The 19,133-nt window shown below is 46.6% G+C and overlaps 1 protein-coding gene across 1 annotated transcript; it reads left to right on the top strand.

Annotated features, from left to right (window-relative positions):
• The first annotated feature begins 1,929 nt into the window (after positions 1 to 1,929).
• EFHC1 (EF-hand domain containing 1) lies at positions 1,930 to 18,790 on the top strand. The gene is made up of 11 exons (XM_066316757.1): positions 1,930 to 2,040; positions 6,746 to 6,967; positions 8,610 to 8,897; positions 10,627 to 10,776; positions 11,845 to 12,037; positions 12,276 to 12,496; positions 13,206 to 13,346; positions 14,564 to 14,777; positions 15,118 to 15,265; positions 16,070 to 16,271; positions 18,322 to 18,790. The coding sequence occupies exons 1-11, from the start codon at positions 1,930 to 1,932 to the stop codon at positions 18,445 to 18,447; spliced, it is 2,016 nt and encodes a 671-aa protein (XP_066172854.1). The 3' UTR covers positions 18,448 to 18,790.
• Positions 18,791 to 19,133: the final 343 nt, after the last annotated feature.

Genomic DNA, 19,133 nt, shown 5'->3' with positions numbered 1-19,133 from the left:
AGCTAAAAAGGCTCATCTTAACCTTGGGAAGTCAGACTTGTCTGTACAGAAGTTGTCAAGGATGAAGCTGAATCCAGATATTGACTTTGTTTATTTCTCATTTCTTCTCTCTCCTGCTTTACAGTCACAATTCCTAAGCACCCACTTCTGCTATGGCTTTTTTTTTACTTCCTTCTATGGAATCCCAGAATGGTTTGGGATGGAAGGGACATTAAAGACCATCCCATTCCAAACCCTCTGCCATGGGCAGGGACAGCTTCCACTATCCCAGGTTGCTCAACATGTCCTTGGACACTTCCAGGAATGGAGCAGCCACAGCTTTTCTGGGCAGCCTGCACCAGGGCCTCCCCACCCTCACAGGGATGAATTCCCAATATCCCATCTAACCCTGCCCTCTGGCAGTTTAAAACCACTGCCCCTTGTCCTGTCACTGCATACCCTTGTAAATGATCCCTTTTTTGCTCTCTTGGAGCTCCTTTAGGCACTGGAAAGGACTCCAAGGACTTCCCAGAGCCTTCTTTTTTCCAGGCTGAACATGCCTAGGCTGTCATCTTTATGGGCTGTTCACCAGGCACTCTGCCATACAGCCTTGTCAAAAATTTGCAGTCACTTTCCTTGGGGATGATCCTTGGCACACAGAGGCAAGTTTCTTTCTCTGAGACAGGCCCTGTTCCCTGTTAAATGCTGCAGGATTTGATATTGCAGCTTGAAAAATCAATGTGAGGGCTTGATCAAGATGCTGCACCTGGGTCTAGGTCAGCCCTCACACCAGCAGGTTTGCTGTCTGACAGATTCAGCTCTTCCAGCCCTGCTTGGCCTTCAGTCCATTATTTTCCTTTCTAAGCTCATCAGCCTCATTCTTTATCTGCCACCGTCTGGCTTTCTTTTCTCTCCCACACCGTGCTCAGACAGACGGTCTGGCTGCAATTCTCCCTGCTTAACTTCTGCTTACAAAACCCTCGGATCTGCCGCCTGCCCTTGAATCACAGCCTGCCTTGGCTGGTGTACTGGTGATAAAGGGAACAAAGCAGAGATGCACAAAAAACTTCTTTTTCATGGAATCCTAGAAGGTTTGGGTTGGAAGGGACATTCAGGATCATCTCGTTCCAAGCCCCTTGCCATGAGCAGGGGCACCTTCCACTAGACCAGATTTCTCCCAGATCCTGTCCAACCCAGCCCTGAACACTTCCAGGGATGAGGAATCCACTTATTTTGGGGAATCTGCAACTTATGTGGGAAAAAAACAAACTTCTGTTTTCCATGGTGATGGCATTTACACAGCCACTTTTTCCTTGATGGTATCCCTGATGCTGCTTTTTGCCCCTTCCTCCAGAGATAAAAATCACTTTTGAAAGAGAGGAATTATATCAGTGCTTCATATGAAAGAAACACTATTTCACAACTATAAACATTTTTATACGTGTGTACACACATCATAAACCAGAACAACCACTTCTGTTAAAATATTTCAGTCACTCCAGGTATGGATTTGTCCCTTCACAGCCGCTCCTCACCCTGGGCACTGCACACGGCAGGGAAAACTCTCCCAAAAAGAAGCAGTCCAGATACCACCACCCGTTTGGGAAGCTAAAATGTTTTAATCTCAGGCGGTTATGAGGGGGCTCTGAGGGGCTATGAAGGGGATATGAAAGACTGTGAGAGGAAAAAAAAGCCCTAATAAAACAGGAGTAACGCTTTCCACGTCATTTTTTCCACGCTGCGGGGGCCGGACTCCCCTCACGGCGCTGGGAGGGGGCGCTTCGGCCCCTCAGAGCCCTCCCCGTTGCCACGGCGACCGCGCGCGGCGCGGCGCTCACTGCGCAGGCGCCGAGGGAAAGGCGCGAAGGGCTCTGCGCATGCGCACTGAGCGCGCGGGCGGTTGCCGTGGAGACGCGTCGGCCGGGCCGGGCCCGCAGCGCCGCCGCCGCCATGAGCTCGGGGCCGGAGCCGGGGATACGGCCGGGGACAGGGACAGGGCCCCCGATCGGGCCCGACCCGGGGCTGCCTTTCCTGCCCGGCTGCGCCATCAAGGACCCCACGGTGAGCGCGCCCGCCCACTGTACCCTTGCCGTACCTCCTTCCTACGGGAGGCGCCCCGGATCAAGGTGGGCTGGCCTGGCGGGTGCCCCCTGAGAGGCGACCTCAGAATGGGCCTGTGCGCCTCCCCGCACCTGCTTCAGGTGATACCTGGTATCCTCTGAAGGCACTCTGGGAATCTGGTACTCCCTCAGACCTTCCTTTAAATCCGCGGGAGATCTGGAGCCCCTAAACTCGACAGTACTCATAGAATTGTGTAATGGTTTGGGTTAGAAGATCTTAAAGACCATCCCATTCCACTCCCTGCCATGGGCAGGGACATCTTCCACTATCCCAGGTTGTTCCAAACCCCATCCAGCCTGGCCTTGGACACTTCCAGGGATTCAGGGGCAGCCACAGCTTCTCTGGGCACCCTGTGCCAGGGCCTCACCACTCTCACAGGGAACAATTCCTTACCAATATCCCATCTAACTCTGCCCTCTGGCAGTGGGAAGCCATTCCCTGTCTCCTGATCTCTCCAGGCCCTTGTCCCAAGTCCCTTTCCAGCTCTCCTGGAGCTCCTTTAGGCTCTGGAAGGGGCTCTGAGGTCTTCTTGGAGCCTTCTCTTCTCCAGGAGAACACTCGCAGCTCTCCCAGCCTGGCTCCAGAGCAGAGGGCTCCAGCTCCCAGAGCATCTCCATGGTTTCCTCTGGTCTTGCTCCAACAGGTCCATGCATTTCTTGTGTTTTGGGCTCCCAGCCGGGATGCAGCACTGCAGGTGGGGTTTCACAGGAGCAGAGAAGAGGGGGAGACAGTTTCTTCAGGGAACATGTTACCCCCTGAACCCACACCAAGGGAACCTGCTGTTCCCTCAGATCACCCTGTAATTCTCCCAAGAGGCCTGGTGCCTCCTGCATTCACCAAATATCCCTGAGACAACTTGGTGTCCTTTGAACCCAAGTCCTGGGAACCTCAAACTCACCAGACCCTGGACATGACCCCCAAAAAACCTGGTGCTCTGTAAACTCATTCGGTGTTCCCCAGCAGATTTAATATCCATTTAACTCTCCCCCAGGGACTTGGTGTTTCCCAAAGCCACCAAATGCCTCCTCACTTTAGGGGGATCTGAATGCTCTGTACCCACCTGGTATCTCCTGATCCCACCCACACCAGACCTGGTACTCTCATAATTCTTCCAACGTTATTGAACCTTGCAATCTGTTCCCAAGGGACCAAGTATCCCTGAACTAACCCTCAAGGGGACTTGATACTTTTCATCTTCTCCCCAAGGAATCCATTGCACCATGTACCCATCTTACAACCCTGAATTTGTCCCGATAGCTTTGGACAGAGACATACAGACATCCCTCCTCCCCTTCATTTGTGAGCCTCATTTGAAATTCCAAAAGTTTTTTCCATAACTGCAGAATTCCCCTGAATCCATCCAATAATTCCCCCACAGTTCATGAGATACCCCAAAGGAAATCCCCAAACTCGCTTTACAGTCCTGAAACCTGATTCCCTCAGGAAAACTGCTGTTTCTCTCAGCCATCTGAGTTTTCCCAAAGCAAAGTCTTCTGACCTATCTGAATTGACACTGTCCTGAACTAAGTTCCTTAAATTCACCTGGTACCTCCTCAGCTGCATATACTCAGGGGAACCAATATTGGTCAAACCTTGAGCATTCCTCCACTAGGAATTAATCCCTCAAATCATCCCAATCTAAATATTTCCTGGACATAATTTATCTATTACATAGATACACATTGAAGTCACCGGTCTCATTGGCAATCAACACCTTCTTGATACCCCTTTCTCCAAAGCTCTGATACTCCCCAAACTGCTCTCCTGGTGTTGCCTGGAGAACTGAATCCCTGACAGTCCAGGTCTGGAACTGATAACCTGATGAGAGAAGTGGTATCCCACCACAGAACTGGTGTCACTACAGCTTCCAGGATCATCTCCGGGAAGGGACAAACTCTCAGCTGCTCCCAGGTTCCCTGGAAGATGCAGTCTCATCCTCATCCTCTGTACCTGATACCTAAGGAGGAAGCAACCTTTCCTTTTCCCCATCCAGTGGTCCACACCCTAATCCTCCCAACCTCCTCTTGAGGAAGTGGTGCCACAGAGAACAGATGCTTCCATTTATTTCGCTGATATAATAAAAAAATCCCCATAAAAGCCAAAAAGGGGATTGTTTCATGCCCGGTTTGGGCACACAAGGGATTTACAGCCTCTCTGGAGAGCACCTTTAACAGAAAACTTTCCTGGCTGCATTCAGTTTTGTATTTGAAAATTACTTCTCCCAGAATCATGGAATGGTTTGGGTTGGAAAGGACCTTAAAGATAATCTTGTTCCAACCCTCTGCCATGGGCAAGGCCACCTTCCACAGACCAGGTTGCTCCAAGCCCATCCAACCTGACCTAAATTAATGACAACTGAGTTCTCCAATAGTAAATAGAGTAAATTACCCGTAACAAATAATCATCCAGTAATAAAGATTATCTCGGACTTATTATCAGATAATAATATGTCCTTGAAATAATTTATAACATCTTGGAAATCTGCAGTTTTCCAATCTATAAAACTCGCATCACAATACCTGGTTTCCAAGTGAATGCTGAGAAGTTCTGAAGGAAACCCCTGTGTTCAAATAAAGTGTTGTTACTGCTTAGTGCTCACTGGACAGGGAAATAGGCACTGGGAGAGGGAATGGTGTTTGGTGTGAAGTGTTACAGACTTGGCAAAAAAGAAGGCTTAATTCAGTGGAATTTCTCCAGATCAACACTGGCAGCAACTGAGATTAGCAGTTTACATTCTGGGCTTTCCCTTTTAAATTTGCATTAGTCACCTGATCCTGGGAGATGTTATCTGGTATCCAGGCTCACTTTAGGAGAGCTTATCTACTCAGGAACCTTAGGAACCAAGGAAGTGCTTTCTTTAGGCAAATGTGGGCTCTTGAAAGCCTGTAGACTTCTAGCAAACAGTGAAATTGCTCAAATTAAAGACAAACTTCCTGGTTTTCCTTGAATATTTTTCCCACAGCTTTCCCTCAGTATTTATTTAGCAGAAGGAAGTGGCGGTTCTGTTGCAGTTTAAATAATGTTCTGCTAAAATGTCTTCTGGCAAATCTTGTTTTCACCTGGTTTCATCACTGCTCTCTCCATTGCAAGATCTATAGTAGCAATTTAAAGAGAAAACAGGGAATTATGTGGAATTCAAGTGGGGCCTTGAAGGTATAAATAAGATTAGAGGCTTAACCATGAGGGGCAAGGGAAGGGGTGGAGAAGAAGCAGTTTGCATGCCTGAGGTTGAACTGACTGCAAGCCTGGGGCTGAAAAAGGAGCTGGAGCTTGTCCTCTCAGCACTAGAAACGCTTACAACTCTGTTTTACTTGGCAAAAGTCAAGAGGCTTTATTTATCAGGGACTCATAATTTCCCCCTGCTTTCTCTGGAGCTGTAAGTGCTGAAAGTCCAGTGGGACCAGCAGGCTTTCGGAGTGCAGGTGAGGGGCCACGTGTGGTGCAGTGTGCAGCAAGTGGAGTAGTTTGGTGTCACTCAAGTGTGACCCTGCTCTTCAGTGGTGAAGAAAAAGACTGGCTGACAGAGATCAGGTCCTGTGTGTAGCTCTGGCTGAATGCAGCCCTGGAGAAAGGAGAAGGACTTGGGGCTGCTGATGGATGAGAGTCTGGGACCCAGAAACGTCCACCATGTTCTGGGCAACAGGGGAAGGGGTGATTCTGCCCCTCTGCCCTGCTCAGGTGAGATCCCCATGTGCAGAGCTGCCTCCACATCTGGTGTCCTCAGCATAAATACGGCATGGAGCTGCTGGAGAAAATCCAGAGTAAGCCATGGAGTTCTTCTGAAGGCTGGAGACCCTCTGCTCTGGAGCCAGGCTGGGAGAGCTGGGGATGTTCACCTGGAGAAAAGAATTTTGACAAAGAGGGTGGCACAGGTTTCCCAGAGAAGCTGTGGCTGCCCCTGCATCCCTGGGAGTCTCCAAGGCCAGGTTGGACAGGGCTTGGAGCAACCTGGGATAGTAGAAGATGTCCCTGCCCATGGCAGGGGATGGAACTGGATAATCTTTAATGTCCATTCCAACTCAAACTGTTCTATGAGTCTATGACCTTAGAGAAGTGATAAAACAATTAAAGTGCTTTTGTAGACTTCATAATTAGAGTTCTGTGAGCATGACATACCTTGATTTAACCCAGTAAAGAAAATCCTGTATCATGCCCAGAGGGGGGTTAAGAAAATAAATAACAATGGAATACACAGAGGGTGCACAACAGGGAAGGGAGCAGCATAAGGCAGTAACTGAAGTCTCGTGGTGGTCTGTACTGCTGACAAATAGGTGGGGAATAAAGAGGTGGTGAGATAAACACCAGGGCAGATAAAGTGCTGACACACTGTTCTAGGCACTGGATATGGTGGCAGTCAGGAAATTCAGTGATTTAAGTTCTTCCGGAGTCTGTGGCAGTGCAAGGATCTGAGTTCACTCTCTTGCTGTACATCGACCAGTCACTGTTTTTTCTACTTCCCTGATCTAAGTACAAAATCTGATTTTAAATAATTGCTGCAGTAGTTTATAATAAAATGCTGGGGATGTGTGTGTGTGGGGGAGACATTCTTGATATTGCACTTTCTTACTGGGTTTTTTTTGTGCTTCCAGTAGCTGTATCTGCTAATTTCATGCAGTATTTTGATAGCTGGATTTCCTTCCAACAGAAAACATCTTTTCATCGGTCCCAGACACTGGACTTCAAAAATGGATATGCCTTTTCCCGGCTGCCAAGAGAGGGGGTTGGTGGGGAGACACTTTATGAAAATCAGCTCTCTCAAGAGGAATTAGATGATTTGTGCAGCAAGGGAGCCACACTGACCTACGGGCAAGTCAAGAGGTCTGCACCTTCCAGCTTCACTCCAGCATTCGTGACTTACGACAAAAAGGTATAAAGAAGCTGATTCCAGGAATATCACTGGCCAAATTCGGAGACACAAACAGTCAGCTCCAGGGTTCACAGGACTGCCTACAGCAGTTTTCAGATGCCAGAGCCCTTAGTCAGAGACAGCTGAATCCCAGACTGAAAGAGGCTTTCTTTGCTCGGGAGGAGGATTATAATACGTAAACGATGTAAGACATTCCCTGCAAGTTACACTCGAGCATTTCCAGCAGATGTTGGAAAAGAGGTTTGATTAGCTCTGGAAAGCTCCAGTTTATAAGCATTGCTCTGTATGTCACAGCCTGGAGTTTTGTGTTTCCAAAACTATACTGAGGTTGAGCTTTAACTGGAAAAGTCAGTCTGCAGTGGGAACCCTGGCAGCCTGTCTGACCGTGGTCTACCTATTCATGCTTGCATGTCACAACCTGAACGGCTCCATTAGTGCTTCCCGTGTTACATCTTGGTGATCACATCAGACTGGGTGGTGGCTCTGTGTCTGCTCAGAGCAGTCCTGAGCTGGCCCTTGGTTTTCAGTGTGCCAATGGCCCAAGCTGCAACCAGCAGCCGTGCATGGAGCAGCTGCTGCAGTGGGAGCTGCAGGGCTCAGGAGCTCAGCACATGCAGGCTCTGCACGCTGCCAGCCCTGCCAGAGCAGTCTGCAGCCAGCCAGCCCTCAGCCCGGCTGTGACACAGGCTGGGGAACAGCTGTGCTCTGTTAATTGCTGAGGCTGTTCCTTCAGAGTAATGTAGATGTTGCTGTTTAATCTGTCAGATCCTTCTCTGCCCCTCCCTTCAAGCCACAGGAGCAGCAGGGGCCCCAGTGCTGCTGGGGATGTCACAATCCCTTGTGGGGCACTTTGCTGACTGATAGGAACTTGCTGGCTTTATCATCTCTTAATTATCCAGGCCTCTGGGCTGATGTAGGCTGGGTATGCAAGGCTGATTGGCCACCTGCACCTTCTTAGGGGCTTTGAATGATCTTGGAGAGGATATTCCTCCTACTTCTGCCAAGCAGAGAGACTGGCTGATTAGTTTCCTTGTTTCCTCAGCACAAATCAGGTTTTGCTGTCAGTGCTGGATAGATCTGACTTCAGATCATGTCTGAAGATCTTAAAGATCATCTTGTTCCAGCCTCCCTGCCATGGGTTGGAGGGAGACACCTTCCACTAGACTAGGTTGCTCAGAGCTCCTCCAGCCTAGCCTTAAAATGATGACCCCATTCAGATTTTAAAATCCTCAGATGTGGCTGAACTCTTTACTAAAATCTGTGGATAACTTCCCTAAATCAGGGCTGTAAAGCTGACAGATAAAGAGTGTTGTGTGTCAGTGGAGAAGATTACTGTCAGCGCCCAAGCACCTAGCAGTAGGTGAAACAGCAGGTGATCAAGAAGTAGGGAAAAGGTGGTATTTTAACACTTGTCTCAAGCACACCAAATTTGCAAAAGGCATATCTTGATAAAAGCCCTTCTGGCGCCTCTGCTGTCACTCACAGATTAGGCCACAGTTGCCTTTGAAGATTTTTAGCATCAAATCCAGTAATTTTACACCACCAAAGCAAATTACAAATACATTATTGGCCTTGAGAGACTTAATCACGGCGTTCAAACTGTTTATTTCTCTCTCCCTTTGCTACATTGTCTCTTGGGCAGGTTTTGAAGTTTGATGCCTACTTCCAGGAGGAAGTTCCTATCTCTGCAGAGGAGCATTACAGGATCCGCCAAGTGGGCATCTACTACTACCTGGAAGATGACAGCATGTGCATCATCGAGCCCAAGGTGAAGAACTCGGGTCTGCTCCAAGGCAAACTGATGAAACGCCACCGGGTGCCCAAGAATGAGCAGGGGGATTATTACCACTGGAAGGATCTGAACCTGGGCATCGACCTCACCATCTACGGCCGCACCTACCGCCTGGTCAACTGCGACGCTTTCACCAAGGTGTGTGCTAGGGAGAGCCTGGCAGAAAGACTCCTGGGAACTGCAGGGTTTTAATTACCTGTTAGAGTCCAGCAGCTTGCAGCTGTGGATTTTGTGATATGGGTGCTTTCATTTTGCTTTTTGTGTAGATTTCTTTTTCCAGGGCGAAGGGGAGTTCAGGGTATGACATCTGCTGAGGGCATGTTAACTGCTCAGTATTTTTCTCCCAGGACTGCTGGGAGTCCATCCTTTGTCCTCAGGACTTCTCTTTACAATAAAAATTCTAAGTTCATGTCCGGGCAATATAACTGCTTGGAGTCCAGATGAAATATTGTGCATTCATGAGAGAGAAATGAGTGATCCTGACTCTTTTCTGATTTAATATTCCTCTCTTAGGAACAGTGGAAATAAATACAAGCAGTAACTCTGCACACATCCACAGCCAAGCCATGATCCATAGGCTGAGAATCATGGTATGAACTGACCTTTCTAAGAAAGCTTACTCATTGCCTGCTTTTCTGTTTCTGGCTATTTCTGTGCCAGTAAATGAGAAAATAATGATCCAATAATAAGAAATAAGAATTACCAGTATGCTGGTATCCTGCTAGATCATCCTCAGTAAAATATCATCCCTGATATTTTACTACTATTCTTCCAGGCCAGGAGTTAGACTGCTCCAGGGACCATTCCCAATAGATGAGTTACATGCAATCAACCTGTCCTGGAGACTGGGAGAGTTTAGGTCCAGGCTTTTCCTTGTCAGTTGGCCTCAATGCCCAGGAATGTTCCCAAGAATATATAATATGTTGGTATAAATGTGGCTGTGGAGCCAGCTCTGCTGGAACTGGGTGACTGTTCAAGTCAGTCCACATCAAATGAAGAATTGGTCCTCTTGTTAATACTGATGAAAAACTTGGAATGAGCTATGTGGGTCTGCATCTCAAGGCTAATAGTGTATTTATCATTTACTGACATCTTCCAGACCAGAAAATAGTGAGTCTGAAAGTATGAACCTGCCTTGTGAGTCCCCAGGGGGATCTCATATTCCTGTGGGAGATATTTGCATAGGTGCTTCCTGGGCTGAGTGTTTTTATATTTGGCCACTTCCCAAAGCCAAAAAGGGAACAAGTCCCTTGACTTCAGAGGTTGTTTTGGGTGACTGATGCAAGTCCATGACTAACACCCTGGATTTTGTTCATGGTCCAAGGCAAGCAAAAAATCCCTTTATAAACCAGCAGATTGCACTCTTTCTGGGGGAAAAGTACACCTGAAAGATGGAATGAAGTTATTACTGACACATAAGCTCATGCCTGAAGAGTCTTGATGTGCCTAATGTGGGTGACACTGGCTTCTTCTAACTGTCTGACACAGCCCTAAGCTCTTGCAAATTCAGGCAGACTACATCTGTGTTTATACAGCAATTTAATCTTTTTCATTTACATAAAAGAGACCAACTGACAAATATCTTCCATTTAAAGCCCTAAGGCCAGGGAAATTTGTGCTCAAGTGAAATCTGAGTTAGGATGTTCAGGACAGGACTGCTCTGATTAATTAAAGGGTAAGCAAAGATAAGAAGCAGCTTAAAGAAATAGGTTTGTCATCTGCTGTATTTTGCTGTTGCTGTAGAATTCTCTGTGAGGAGTGAACTTGGAGAATTCTGACCTCTCTCATCCCAGCCCACCTGTAACCTCTAGTCACCTCTTACCTTCAGAGCTCCTGGCAGCACTAACACCTCAGATGACCTTCCTAGGTGTTCCTGGAGAGCCAAGGAATTGAAGTGAACCCTCCAGAGGAGCTGGTTTCAGACCCTTACACAGAACAGCGTCGGACACCTGTGCAAAAACGCATCGTGCCCACAGGTCCTGACCCCTTCAGGCAGTTTCTGACCTATGACACAAAGGTGAGAGAGCTGGGGATTGCCCAAATTATTGTATAATTACCCACATCACACTGCTGAGGCACCTCCTGTCCTGTGTCCTGGTCTGGGCCCCTCACTTTAGGGAAGACATTGAGCATCTGGAGTGTGTCCAGGGAAGGGGCTGGAGCACCAGGAGCAGCTGAGGGAGCTGGAAAAGGGGTTCAGCCTGGAGAAAAGGAGGCTCAGGAGGGACCTTGTGGCTCTGCACAACTTCCTGACAGGAGGGAACAGCCGGGGGCGTCAGTATCTTCTCCCAAGCAACCAGAGACAGGACTGGAAATTGCCTCAAGTTGTGCAAGGGGAGGTTTATGTTGAATCAGAAAGAATTTCTTCACAGAAATGGTGATGAGACATTGAAACAGGGTGTCCAGGGAGGTGGTGGAGTCCCCATCCCTGGAGGTGTCCAAGGAATGACTGGACATGGCACTCAGTGCTCTGGGCTGGGTGACAAGGTGGGGGTCAGTCAGAGGTTGGACTCAATGATCTAACCTAAAAGATTCTGTGATTACAGTGAGTATGTGCTATTAAACTCAGGTCTTGTGAGTGTCTGCAACCTCACTCATTCTAAATTATCTCTGTCTGCTGAACAGACTCCAGATTTGCTCCTTTCTTGGCTTTAGTGAGAAACAAAACCTTTTATGTTTTTTTCTGGGCTTTGTGCCTTGTAAACAGCTCCTCTTTGGATTGCAGAGTCTGTGCTCAATATCATCCATTACTCTCTTGCTTTCTGTTGGGATGAGATAAGCCACCTGCCTCTGGAATTCAGCAGCCAGATGCAGTTCTATTAGGAATGGTCTTCTGCATCCACTCCTCTCCTCCCCGAAAATATTGATGCCAGGTGCCAGAGCAGACAATTTCAGATGAACACAAATGCCCCTTGCTCTGATTACATTTTCCCTTTGTCTCTCCTGCCTCTTCAAGGAGCTGAACCTTGAGAAACTCTTGAGCATCAAATTTATCACATCTCAGTGTGATGAGTTTGATTTCTGCGGTACCAAAAGATGATTCTGATCCATGTTTGTCTGCTTTTTTTTCCTCTCCCCCCGCCAGGTGCTTCGCTTCTATGCCATATGGGATGACACCAACTGTGCCTTTGGTGATCACCATCCCTGTGTCATCCATTACTTCTTGGCAGATGACACAGTGGAGGTTCGGGAAGTGCACAGGAGAAATGATGGGAGAGACCCATTCCCGGTACTAATGAGACGCCAGCGCTTGCCCAAAATCTTTGTGGACAAGAACAGTAAGTTTAGATTGGCACATCCATCTGTGCTAAGGTGTCATTATTTCATGGTCAAAAAAAAAAAAAGTTCTTCAAATGGTCACTAAACTCTTTATCTTTTGGGAAACAGTGGCAAGACAGCAGTGCCAGCATCTACCTATAACTATTTATACACCTTGCTTTTATATCCCTTTTCACAAGGAAATGTTAGCATGTCCCTGATTAATTTATTTTTTCCTTCTGCTCCCTTGTCCTTAAGAGAACTTCCCAAGCTGTGTGCTGGAGATCACTGACCACGAAGTACAAGAGTGGTATTCACCCAAAGATTTTGGTATTGGCAAAACTGTCACCCTCCTTGGACGCACCTTCTTAATCTATGACTGTGACAAGTTCACCCAGGACTTCTACCGTGAAAAATATGGCATCACAGACTTCCAGCCAGTGGATGTAAATAAGAAACCACTTGAAAAAGCTCCACAGGTACTGCAAACAATGTCTCAAAAGAAGGGAGGAAAGGAAGCAGGAAGGGAGGAAAGTTGGTGTAAGCTCTTATAGTAAAGTAGAGGTTCAGCCTAGCAAGAACCTGTAGAGAACAAGTTCAGCTTGAAGAAAAAAATCAAGTAACTTGAAAAAGGCAAGGCAAGAGTGGTCATAATCAATATAAAAATGAAAGTCTGGCTGCACTCATACTACTGAACTCTCCCTCACCCTCCAAAACAGTGTTGCCAAGTCCAAACTGCCTGCTGGGGTGGTCACAGCCCTTGTTACCTCCCAAACTGAGTCTAGAAATGGTTTGGAGCTGTGGCTTAGACCACAGGTATGATTGGGGGATTAGGTTACCAGTGTGACCATTTGATGGCTGAGTTCCTGTGCACGAGAGGGTTTAGTTTGAACGAGATGATTTTAAGGTCCTTTTCAACCCAAACCATTCTATGGTTCTTTAGTACAGTCATAAACTCTTAATTCAGAGAAATCACCTGGATTTCTGAGTTTCAGATTTGCTTAACCCTCTTACATTTTCATTAAATACAACACATGGCCCGGCTGGTATCATCCATCTCTACTGGGTAGGGTGTCACAGCTCTTGCAGAATGCTTCCTTCCAAATTGGATGGGCTTTGCTAGGTCTTGTAAACTTTGTCTTGTTCTTAGTTGTAGCCGTTTATGATTGATATCTCCTCTGGATGCAGGTAATTCCTCCCTATAATGGTTTTGGCATCCCTGAAGACTCTCTCCAGAACTGCCTTAGTCTGTTTCCAAAGCCTCCACGGAAAGATATCATTAAGATGCTGGAGAATAATCTCAAGGTCCTGAGGTACCAGGTGGCCCTGGTAAGTGTTTTCCTTGGTGGAATAGTGCCAGGAGGATGGGAGGAGCAGCCTGTCCAGCCAAGGCTGTTGGCAAATTCTCCTTTGTGCCAGTGGGAAAAGAAAGGTCCCTGAGTCAACATGAGTGTCCCTGATGTGGGGATGCCATGGGTTATTGTGTGCTTGCTGTGACAACTGGCAGCTCACAAAATTAGAAAAAAAAAAAAAAAAAAAAAAAAAAAAAAAAAAAAAAAAAAAAAAAAAAAAAAAAAAAAAAAAAAGTAAGGCCAGAAAGTACAAACCAGACCTTCTACAAACACACAGCCATTTATGGAAAAACTCCCTCTGCCACTGCTATGTGACAGATGGGCCCCGGATGAAGCAGCCTGCACTGGGCACTGTGCCTTTGCCTGCCTGCCACCGCTGCCACCAGCCAATGCTTGATGTCTCTGCTGCTGGCTCCAGCCCCTGTCCTTCTCCAGGCAGGTCCTGGATGCAGCACCCAGCAAGGAGCTGTCCTAGCAGAGCAGCCAAGTGCTGGTGTAGAAGCTGGAAAATCCATGAGAATGGTGTTTTCCACCCACAGCAGCACCCAGGCCCTGGCCTTTGTGCCAGCTTTACAGCTGGTTTATGCAAGGAGCCTCTGGCACATCCAGCAGCAGCCATGGCATTTCCTGTGCTGCCTGGTGCCTGCCCTCTCCAAACACTCCGGGTGGATAAGGGCTGGTTTCTTTTCCTTTTTGTGCAGGAGTTCCCTAAAGGTCACAGCTGAGGAGTTAAGATCCACTTAGCTTTCAATTAAGCAAGTAAATCCACTGGTGTGTCAGGGGAGTGACTTCCTCTGACTAAGGGCTGAAGCAGCACCAGCCTCTCCCAGGCACTCAGCATAATGAAAAGTGTAATTTAAATCTGAATTTTACATCCCCTCTGGGATGGGTCATTCCATATAGGATATTCCTTTCTCTTGGATTACTCAGGCTGTGGAAACACTGAATATACTTGGTAACTTCAGCCCAGATTCTGCTTCAGTGGCTTGAGTAAAGCAAGTACCTTTTGAAATTCAGATTCTAAGTGCTGCCTAGTGCTTTGTTACACTATGTCAGCACATCAAGTGCTTTGTTTAGTCAGCTATAAAAAAAGCTCTGGGTGCTTATGAGTGGGTTACTAGGTACTCCTATACATCCCAAGCAAAGAAAACGTGGTTCAAATGCTCTGTTCCAAACCTGCTCCCTTTGCTCTAGGAATCGCCAGTGCCTGAGGACAAAAATCGTCGTTTCATCCTCTCCTATTTCCTCTCTGATGACACAATCAGCATATATGAACCCCCAGTCAAAAACTCTGGCATCACTGGAGGCAAATACTTAAAAAGGACCAAAGTTACCAAGCCAGGGTCTACTCCAGAGAATCCCATATATTATGAGGCCTCTGACTTCACCATTGGTTCTACAGTTGAAGGTAAAATCCAGCCTGGATTTATAATGCTCTGCTCTGATATGTCATTTATTGCAAGGACAGTGCATATCCCTTCCCTCACTTGAAAGATCTGCTGTTTCTGAGTCTCCTCACATCTGAGTTTCCAGATCAGTAGCTGGTGTACATTGATACAACTTTGTCAATGTTTGCATTTTTCAATCAGTGAAATTATTCTTACTTGAAGAAGTGAAACAAGTATAAGAGCTGGCTCAAAGCTGAGCCCAGCCACAGGAGAGGAATCCTGCTCCCTCCTGGATAAAGAAATTACTTTAATCTGTGCTAAAACACAGGTAACACTAATTCTTTAATGCTTCTTCCCCAGTGTTTGGCCACAGGTTTGTTATCATTGACGCTGATCAGTATGTGCTGAATTATTTGGAGAGACATGCAGAGAGTTTCCCTGCAGCAACAGTGCAATCCATAAGGGATCATTTCCTCCCACGGAAGGTGGTAGTGGAGACTACCAGCAGGTAGCTACAGAGAATGGGGTGGTGGGGCTAAATAAGACTCAGGGTTGACAGCTAAGGGCCTTTTCAGCAGCCTCCCTGGGCTCCAGCCTCCTGCTCTGCTGGTGGTTCAGCTCCAAGAGGCTGTGTTTGGGCACATTCAGAGGGTGTGAAGTGTGTACAGTAAAATGTTGTGGTTGCTGCCGGCCTCAAAACCTCCTGGGACAGTTCTGGCTCGGCAGCAGAGACAGAGAAGTGGTCACAGCACCGAGCCTGAGTTCAAGAAGTGTTTGGATTTTCAGCCAAAATCATAGAATCACAGAATGGCTTGGGTTGGAAGGACCTTAAAGATCAGCTCAGTCCAACTCCTGTCATGGGCAGGGAGACCTTCTACTATCCTAGGTTGCTCCAAGCCCTGTCCAACCTGACCTTAAACAATTCTAGGCATGGGGGACACATCTTTTCCCAAAAGGCATCAGTTCACTGTAACAGATGCTGCCAACTTGAGCTGCTTGATGGTTGCAGGCTCAGCAGGTGGTGGGGGGAGTATTTTTTAGGGCATTTATTCCTTTGCTTATCAGCCCATCAGAGCATAGACCACATCCTCCTTTTGGCTGTCTGGACCCAGTTTGTGTGACCCAGTAACAACTCTGTTATCTCAGAACTTGGTTTGGAGGCAGTTATATCATGCCTCTGGTTAAAAATTGACTTTCCCAGTTTCTGACACTGTGGAGCACACAGGATAATGCTCCTTTTTCACTCAAGTGTCACAGCAAGGCTGCCAAAATGAGTTTTTACATGAAATCCTCTTATTCTTTTCTTCTACAGTGGCATCCCCAAGAAGGAACTGGATGATTTAATTGTGGAGGTTCAGAAAGAACTGAAGCTCCAACAGCCCTTCAACACCAGGCAGTTTCATGAGGCATTTCATCATTTTGACAAGGAGGGCTCTGGCTTCCTGGATAAAACAAGATTTTTAAATATTTGTGACAGGTTCAACGTGCCAACCAGCACCATTCTTCTTAAAAAGGTCAGATGGAAGGGGTGCTGTGCATGTGGAATTCCCCTCCTATGACTCTTCCAAAAGACCTCTTTGAAAACCAACCCTAACCAGCTGCTCTAGCCTTCAAAGGGGAACAAATTCAAGAAAAGGGCAAGAAAGTACCAGTTTTGAAAAACTTCTGAGCTGTTGGACTGAGCCTGTGTCTTAGAGGAGATAACAATTGCTGTCCTCTAAGGAAAGGGAAAAAATGTTATCCAGGTTGCCCCTCATGTTTGGCTGCACTTTAATGTGTGAAAATTCCTGCTGGTTCAGGTCTTGGATGAGTAAAAGAGGTTGTGTATCGTGATAGAGATCAGGAATCATGACAGAGATCAGGGATAGGCTCCTATCCTTGTTTAAGCACAGCTGGGACTGAGTAGAGGTGACACTGAGGTGTTCAAGGAATGTGCCTTAAGAAAGCTTAGAGACAATCTGGATTTAACAGGAACTGAACTCAAGGTCTAAGAACTAAGTATTTAAAATTATTATTATTATTATTATTATTATTATTATTATTATTATTATTATTAATTTTAGAATCATAACGCCGTGGTTAACACTTGCTAGGCACTATAAGCAACGAACAACACATGGAGATCACAGTCTGCAAAGCAGAAAATGTGAGGGAAACAGAGGGAAAAATTCCTGCAGTGAGGATGGAGGAGGATCCTTTCAGGAATATGACTGGCAAGGATGTTTCCTCAGCATCATATGATAGGCAGTGGATTAGTGGCCAATAAAGGAGGACTCAGACTTTAGAGAAATCTAGAAACCAGAGGGAGTTATTTCCCCTGCTAAAATAAAAACTTTTCTAAAGCAGGCAACTGTGAGCATCACAGCCACGGTTAGAAAGGTGCATGGGCAGGGGATTTGTGTCCCTGAATGTGGGATGAAAAAAGGCCCTGACAAGCACCCAGGGTTTTGCTGTACCAGAGTTCATCAGAGCTCACTCTGCCCTGAGGAATTTACAGTGTGGTGACAATCCCTGCTCCACTCAGAGTGGGAGAGAAGTAACATTCCTAAATTTATGTGCAGAACCTGTGACAATTGAAGCTAAACTCCCACGTTTGAGCCCCAGTCTGGGATGTATGCACTAAAAACATCCATCTCCTCTCCTGAAATCTTAATCCCAGTGTTCCCAGAGCCCTGGGAAGTGTGGCAGGGCTATAAATTAAACATATGGCAGAGAGTTCACTGCCTGGAGAGGAGCACAGCTGTCAGTCACTGCAGCAAACCCCAGAGAATCTGTCTCCAGGCGACAAGGGGAAGAAGAATCCTTTCAAGGAATTGTGATATTAGACCTTTTCCATCTCGCTGGGTGTCAGAAGGAGATTAGTTATGCAATTAAAGAAACAAAAGCCTTCTTTCTTCCCCTGAAGCACACAAAGGCGGTGGCTCTGTAACACAATGCAGGGTCAGGCACGGACACCAGAACTGGCTCATTAGTGGGGCTGTCACCGAGCTCAATTATCTGTGTCTCCCCTTTATGCCATGTGCACACACCGAAGTGACACTAGGGAACAGTGACTGTTCACATACACTGCCCCCACCCCACTTTTGGCAGGGATTTCTGCAAGATTTCCTGTGGCTCATCTCAGTCTGTGGCCATGCTTTGTGTTTTTGTGGCTCTGTTGCCACTCTGGTGAGGCCCAGAAGGAAATCAGGATTAAACGCAGACACTTTTAACTCTTCTCCTTGCACAGATTAGTGTCATCTATAAGCATTCAAGGTTGGACTTGATGGTTTAAATATTCAAGTCCAACCTTTAGATCATCGAGTTCAATCCTGAAATGTTTGGACTTGATGATTTAAAGGTTGGACTTGATGATCTTGTAGGTCTTTTCAATTCTTGATGGTTCTGTGATTCCAAGTCTACCTGTGATTCAGCATTACCAGGATGGGGAAATCCATGCTGGGGAGTAACATCTCCTGCTCTGTCACACAAGGAGAACTCTGGGCACTTTCCCCTAAAAACAGCCCCAGTTTTGCAGCTTTTTCCAACTCTTTATGGTGTTTGCTGTGTTTTTTGTCCCCACAGCTGATTGACTACTGTTCCTGTGATGACGACAAGGTCAACTACCGTGACTTCCTTCTAGCCTTCCCTAGTAATCTCTTCCCAGAAGTCGAAGGACATGACCAGCAAATGAATTCTCTGTTGACTTGAAGACATTGTACTTCAAAAAGGATGTTCTGGATTTAACCCTTGCTTCATTCTCTCCCTTGCCCTTTCATAGATCCAGCTGATTCCACTCTCATATTAACTTTTTTTCCTTCCTAACCTCTTCCTGCCCTTTAAACCACCCCCAAACTCAACCTCACAACTTCTGGATGTTGAAATGAAACTTATAGGAGAAAAAAAAATAATTCTGAGAACCAAAGTCAGGTTCTTCTGTTTTTCTCAACCTTTTAGTGCAGTACTTCAGAGAGCAAAAGCTCTCTGGAGCGTGGAGTGAAAACCACTCCAGATTTCTCTCAGATGGGCCTTTCACCTCAAAGTAGTGAAGACTGCCAGTTTGCTATTAAATTGTAATAAAACTGTAGTTGGTATAAAAGTGTTAAAAATTCTGTTTTAAATTGAATGGCTGGAATAGCTAAGGATTAAAATAAGGGTGGGAGAAAACACACAAATTCTGGTGATTCTGGTTCTACTCAAAATACAGTGATGGTGGTTTTTCTGGAGGTAACGGGTTTGGACACGAATATGCTAACAGCAGCTCCATATTTTTTAACAAGAAGTTGGGAGAATTGTTTTAGGACTGAGATCCCATCTTAACCCACCTTATCCACCTGTCATCTCACAGACAGGTCTCTAAGGAAAAGGGAACACGGGCAGTTGGCATAGCAATAGAG

This window comes from Sylvia atricapilla, chromosome 3 (genome assembly GCF_009819655.1).
Source record: "Sylvia atricapilla isolate bSylAtr1 chromosome 3, bSylAtr1.pri, whole genome shotgun sequence".
In the NCBI taxonomy this organism is placed as follows: Eukaryota; Metazoa; Chordata; class Aves; order Passeriformes; family Sylviidae; genus Sylvia; species Sylvia atricapilla.
This window is presented reverse-complemented; position numbering and strand designations above follow the sequence as displayed.